The sequence below is a fragment of the Acyrthosiphon pisum genome, chromosome X (genome assembly GCF_005508785.2).
Source record: "Acyrthosiphon pisum isolate AL4f chromosome X, pea_aphid_22Mar2018_4r6ur, whole genome shotgun sequence".
NCBI classification, from domain to species: Eukaryota; Metazoa; Arthropoda; class Insecta; order Hemiptera; family Aphididae; genus Acyrthosiphon; species Acyrthosiphon pisum.
The window spans coordinates 22140402-22146585 of record NC_042493.1 but is presented as its reverse complement, the minus strand read 5'-3'; the positions used below and the strand labels follow the sequence as shown (position 1 = coordinate 22146585).

Here is a 6184-nt window from a genome sequence, read left to right as displayed (position 1 = left end):
ATTCCACTGTATTGTAATTCAATATTGTAAACAAGATTTTACTTCATACAACTGTGCAAACAGATCACGTTTATTTTAAGATCCCGAATTATTATGAAAATATTCATTTTTTCAGTCGGTTTTGCCCCGTGTTCCCCTAGAGATAACACAAAGATTATTATTTATTACTATAGAAACCATCAGTGGCAGATTAAGCAATTTGCCGCCTACAAGGAGGGTTAGCTGCCCTTTCATTTTCAAAAGTTTTTCTCTAAAAAACAAAATACATACCTAAAGATATATATCGTTCATTAAATTATTCTTTATTATTTTTAAATGAATACAATACGATTACAGTATTAGATTATTTTCGTACGGCTTTTGATGTTAATTAATGTGTTAATCATGTCTTGAAAGTCAATACTCATCGTAGAGTTAAATAATTTAATCGATTTTCGCCAATAGTAGATTTCTGTAGTTCTGTAGTTTGTTTTCTGAAACACGAAAACGATTTCTCTGCTGAACAAAAAGTAATACAGGAGTATATTTTTAAAGCGATGTATGTTCACATTCGGAAATATATATTCTAAATTTTGATTTAAAAAAAATGAAATAAACTATTATTAGGTATGTTGTTCTTTTTCAGTTGTATTTTGAATAGGTATAAGTTTGAAATGTACGCGTTCTTGTATAAATGTGTTTTTTTTAACCATCCTTTTCTCCTTTTCTTCATGCTTTTCTCGCAGCTTTTTGTATTTTGTTCCACTTTTCCTCGATCTACCATCTCTCATTATAATGCGATTGTGAAAAATTAAATAAATTAACGGACATAAATAAAGACGTGTAGTTAGTTGCACTGTCGCGGTCGTCGCACATACCGTTTACTAATTCTACTTGTAATAGTTTAGTGATTAAAGGAATGTGTAGGTCTTATCGCCATACAACTTACGACTTACGCCATACGACTTATCGCCATATTATATTATTACGATAATATGCCAAAATAGTACAAAGCGTTCACCGAAACCATTTAATTGAGTAATGATAGTAATATAATAACCTAATGGCAGAATGACTAATAGGTACCAATGCTAATACCTATAATATAATATAAGAATATATATTATAATATATTGATATATACACATATGCCACGGTGGCATTGCCACCCATAAAATGTTGCCGCTACAAAAAGCCTGGTTACTCTGCATGTAGACATATTATGGTGTCGTGACAGGCAATAATCTTTTTTTCGAATCCTCTGTAAAGAAGTTTTACTTTAACAAATTAATGCTGAAGAAATTGGAAGTGTTATTAATTTATTATAAATAAATAAATTTATTATAACTTCATGGTTATATATTTTGATTGTATATTAATTGTTACTTTTTTTATTTTACAGCTTAAAATGATAAGACAAATATTCTTGTTTGTTTTTGGATTGACAATTGTTGTAGCACAGAGGAGATTAGCATTGCCAGATCCACGCAGTTGCTCCAGTAGTAAGTTTATGCATTTAACATTGTATTATTATTATAAAATTAAACTCAAAAAAGATACACACAAATAAAGTATGAATATCTATTATAATTTATAATTATCTTAAACATAATTCTAATATGGTATGTCAAATGTATTCAAATGTGGTATTCAACACTGTACTTACTAGTTAGTAGTTCCTGCTAATTCATTGTGTAGGTACACACCAATTTACCATATTAACAGAAGTTCCGAGCCGCTGAGGCACTAGTAGTCCAACCCTCATCGGCAATCACCTTCTATTTTATACCTTTCAATGTTAACGTTACCAGGCATTATATTTTTAGTCTAAATATAAACATTTTTATGTATTGGTCCTACGTATAGACGTATAGTCATTAATTACTTTGTTATCTATTTAACAATTATATATGATCGAAATCATAATTTATAGGTGTTTACTATAATTAAATAATACTTGGAATTATTTTTCAGGAATTCGTCATGCTTCATATCGAGATGCCCGCGGAGTTACACATTCCTATTTTTTCAGCTGGGAACATGCCCCTACTAAAAGCTTAGAAGTAGATTGGCTTGATGCCAGAAACATTTGTCGTAGACATTGTATGGATGCAGTAAGTTTAGAAACTCCACAAGAGAACGAGTTCGTAAAGCAAAGAATATCTAGAGGTAAACCATAATATCATTAAATATTTTAAATCCTTAATTTTGTTCAAATTAAATCTAATTTCAAAGGAAATATAAGATATATTTGGACGTCGGGACGAAAATGTAACTTTAACGGATGTGACCGTCCCGATTTGGTACCTGCTAATGTAAACGGTTGGTTTTGGTCTGGTTCTGGTGCGAAAATTGGACCAACCACTCAACGTAATTCCGGTGACTGGAGCCACACAGGAGGGTTTGGGCAAGCACAGCCAGATAACAGGGAAGCACCACAAGTATGTTTTAATTTTCTTTACTGAATCTAAATATATATTTTACGTAGTAAAATTACATTGTACCTATAATCTGTCCCAAAAGATAATATGTAATCACTTTCACGTATACGACTGACTGATGCGGCAGTGCCGAGGTTAATTTCCCTCCACCTTGTTAGCCGACGTTTTCCGAAGACGTACGATATTTTACGATTAGCGAAATGTGAGGGGTGGTACTGCTCTGCGGCAGCTTTAGTAGTTATTGGAAAATGTGCAAAGCCGACAAAAATCGGTCGGCAAAAGTAATTCTTTTGGAACAGAGTATAGGCGTATTATGTATTGATCTATAATTTAATTAAAAAATGAACGGATACCACATTTTAAGTAAAATATTACATAATTTTTTTAAAGAATATTATGTAGATTACCTATTATGCATGTATAATTATTAATTTTTTAAATATAGTGTGAGGTGTATAGTTTATGCATCATACATATTATTTTTTTTTAATATAAAACGGTTAAAAATTAATTTTTTAAACTTTTAAATAATATAACTAAATAGAGGTTTAAAGTTTTACATATAATTCGTTATAAAATACTTACCTGAATTATCATTTTTGACTTTACAATGATTTTTTATCCACGAAAAATCGTTTTGTGTAGAACTATGTGATAATCATTTCTTATTTATAGATTGAAAATATAGACTCAATTCACTAAAATATTAAAATTAAAGATAAGATCTAAAAATAAAATTGGCGCTAAATTAGTATTTATAACTATGGTGCGGCCAACAAAATCACCCGCCTAATTTCGTTGGCCACACTATAACAAAAATTAAATTCCCTAAATACCCTAATAACCACGATTAAAGATATACAGGTTACTCAACGAAACTTATTTTTTGGTGCGCTTAAAATTAACGATTTTTTCATAGCAAGAATAACAGTTAGCGCTTTTGCATTATAGTGATTACTCTTGGTACTACAAAATTTATCAATATAGATATACAATATTATGTATTGGAGCGCTAGTAGTTATTCTCACATCGTTGATCAGCTGTTAGAAATCAACATTTACACGCACCACTTTTGTTGTGTATGTGCTTAGGGTCGTTGAGTGACCTGTATATCTTTAATCATGCTAATAACTTATATACCATTACCTATTTAATTTGGTGGTTATGCTATTTTGGAAATCTAAAATTGTTTATATTTATTGATGATAACTGATACGAATAATTTTTTTAGGGTAATGATGAATCATGTTTAGCTGTATTGAATAACTTTTACCAAGATGGAGTGAAGTGGCACGATGTTGCATGCCACCACTTAAAGCCATTTGTATGCGAAGACAGTGATGAACTTTTAAACTTTGTACGTTCCCGCAACCAAGGAATTCGTCTATAAGAATTCTTTGTAATTTTGTATTTAAGTAAATTATGTCAGTATATTCATTAATGCACAAAAACAAATACTTAGAAAAATAAATTTACAACGATATTATATGAAATATAAATATAATACTCCAACTTATAATACATATTATATAAAAAGTTTGTATACAATAAATTATTTATTTTCCCAATTTGGCTATTTTGTGAGTAAACAATTTTAAACTATCATTTATCTACTTTTAATTTTTAATTTTAAGTTTACGATTATATATGTATGATTAATAAAGTTTTTTAATGTTTTATATGAAAAATATTGGTCTTATAATTTGTTGCCAATTTGTGCAAAGCTATACTTGAGATATTTAACAAAAACTTAATAGTTGTTTATTTTTTGTATTAGTTCTGTGAGACATCGAAAATGACATAAATATGATCGTATTTTTGGATACCTATGAGATATTGGATGCATGTCTTATGAACTAAAAGTTCATAACTGGTGTTAACAAAAGTTAAGATATCTAATATTTATACAATAATAACTATTTGAAATCTCCCGTATGAATTATAACTAACACATTCAGAAAAAGGCAAATAATTTTTATTGTAGTTAACATTTATGACTTGGAAAATTTCTTCATATATACAAAGAAAATTTTAGGAAATTTAAACGTCATCAAAATCTCTTAAGGGGTTGAAGCATACCATGTTTTAAGGAGTATTGTTTAGGCATTTCATATTGCATTTTGGCTGTGTCAATATGTGAAAAGTAAATAAACATTAGTGTGTCAAAACAATGTGTCAAACATTCGTTGTCATATTTTTCGCGACGAAATTTGAATTCCTGGATTTATGATAGTACCTATTCAAAATAAACCATGCCGCACGAGAATTCATTGGAAAAAGGTATACTATTATATTTTCTTTATAATTATTAACTACTATAAAATATATTTATTCATAATAAAGTAGCGTCGTACCCGTATAATAAAAAAAATAAAACTATAAATTAAAAATAAATTTACTTAAAATAAAAATAATAGCTATTAATAAGTATATTAATTTGTTGTATTTATTTTTGATATCAAATAATTTAACAAACAACCATAGTAGCAAAAATAAAATATAAACAATGAAATTGAATAGGTATTATAATAATAATAAATTAATTTCTTCAACAAGTAGTTAGTATCAAAAGTAAAAACTTAAAAATTTAGGTGGTGGTGAAACTTTAATTTCTAGAAACGTTGCATCACATCTCAAAACTAATATTTATTTTTCTGTGTTAGATACAGGGTGATCCATTCAACATAAGACACATATTATTTCCAAAAGTTTTAACTTTTTAAATTTTTTTTTTTTTTGGAAATGTTGAAATTTAATGAAATCTACAAGTAATTAATATTTCTAAAATGTTAGCACTATTTTTCATATGATAAACATGTATCAAATTTGGATTTTTAAATGGTAACACCTGTAATCAATACCAAGAACTTATAATATTATTTTTTTTAAGAACTTCTCCGTTTAAATTTCTTATTTAAATTCAATAGATTTTGAGATATGACCATTTCAAAACACGATATAGGAGAAGCTTTTGGTGTTTGGTCTACACTTGCCCTTATACATTTCTGGTCAATCATACAAGTCAATTATCATTGAACGAGAATAATATAAAGGTAATATCACTTATCAGAGATCAGACCGTGTATAGCATTATGTTAACTTAATACATTAAGATTACACAGGACATGATAACACCTATACCTGTTTGCGGGTACTGGGTAGGTGTGGTCAGGCACTGCACTGTAATCATTTGTTGCGACTAAAAATATTTGTTGTTGGAACGTAGTAAAGTAAACGGCAATGTTATAGGAAATAACATTGAATATCAAATTTTTTATTTTACAAAAATCATTTGCATAAGTATTAAATATATTATATTATAAAAAATTATGCCATGTTTGTTAAATGTGAGTACAAATTTTACTTGTCCCAATAAAACAACATTGTTCACCCAGACAGCATTTTCTAATGATAATATTATAATAGTATTATAATATGATTCGTCATTATAATGTTATAATAATATTATTTAACAAAAATTGCTGTCTGGGCAGCGTTACCATTTTTCCGGGTTAACTTTTATTTAATAGATACCTATCTATTTATAGATTCACTTTAATATTACCCATGACATCTTGTCATATTATTACAATGTACCTTAGCTGGTGAATATTACGTATATCTTAGTCTATGATAATATTTTGATAAAATTATAAAGTGATAAGTGATAATCATTAAATCGTCAAAATATATACCTACAATATTTTTAAAGCATTTTAAAATGCTCATAAGTCATAATTAATTAAGGCTACTTTAAAATTTC

At 28.1% G+C, this 6184-nt stretch overlaps 1 protein-coding gene across 1 annotated transcript in view; it reads left to right on the top strand.

Annotated features, from left to right (window-relative positions):
* LOC100168734 (C-type lectin-like) overlaps positions 1–4109 on the top strand; it is an 18961-nt gene extending 14852 nt beyond the window's left edge. The window contains 4 exon segments of the mRNA NM_001162326.2: positions 1382–1481; positions 1954–2148; positions 2215–2420; positions 3653–4109. Coding sequence (NP_001155798.1) covers positions 1388–1481; positions 1954–2148; positions 2215–2420; positions 3653–3811 — 654 coding nt within the window. The 5' untranslated portion in view covers positions 1382–1387 and the 3' untranslated portion in view covers positions 3812–4109.
* The last annotated feature ends 2075 nt before the right edge of the window (positions 4110–6184 follow it).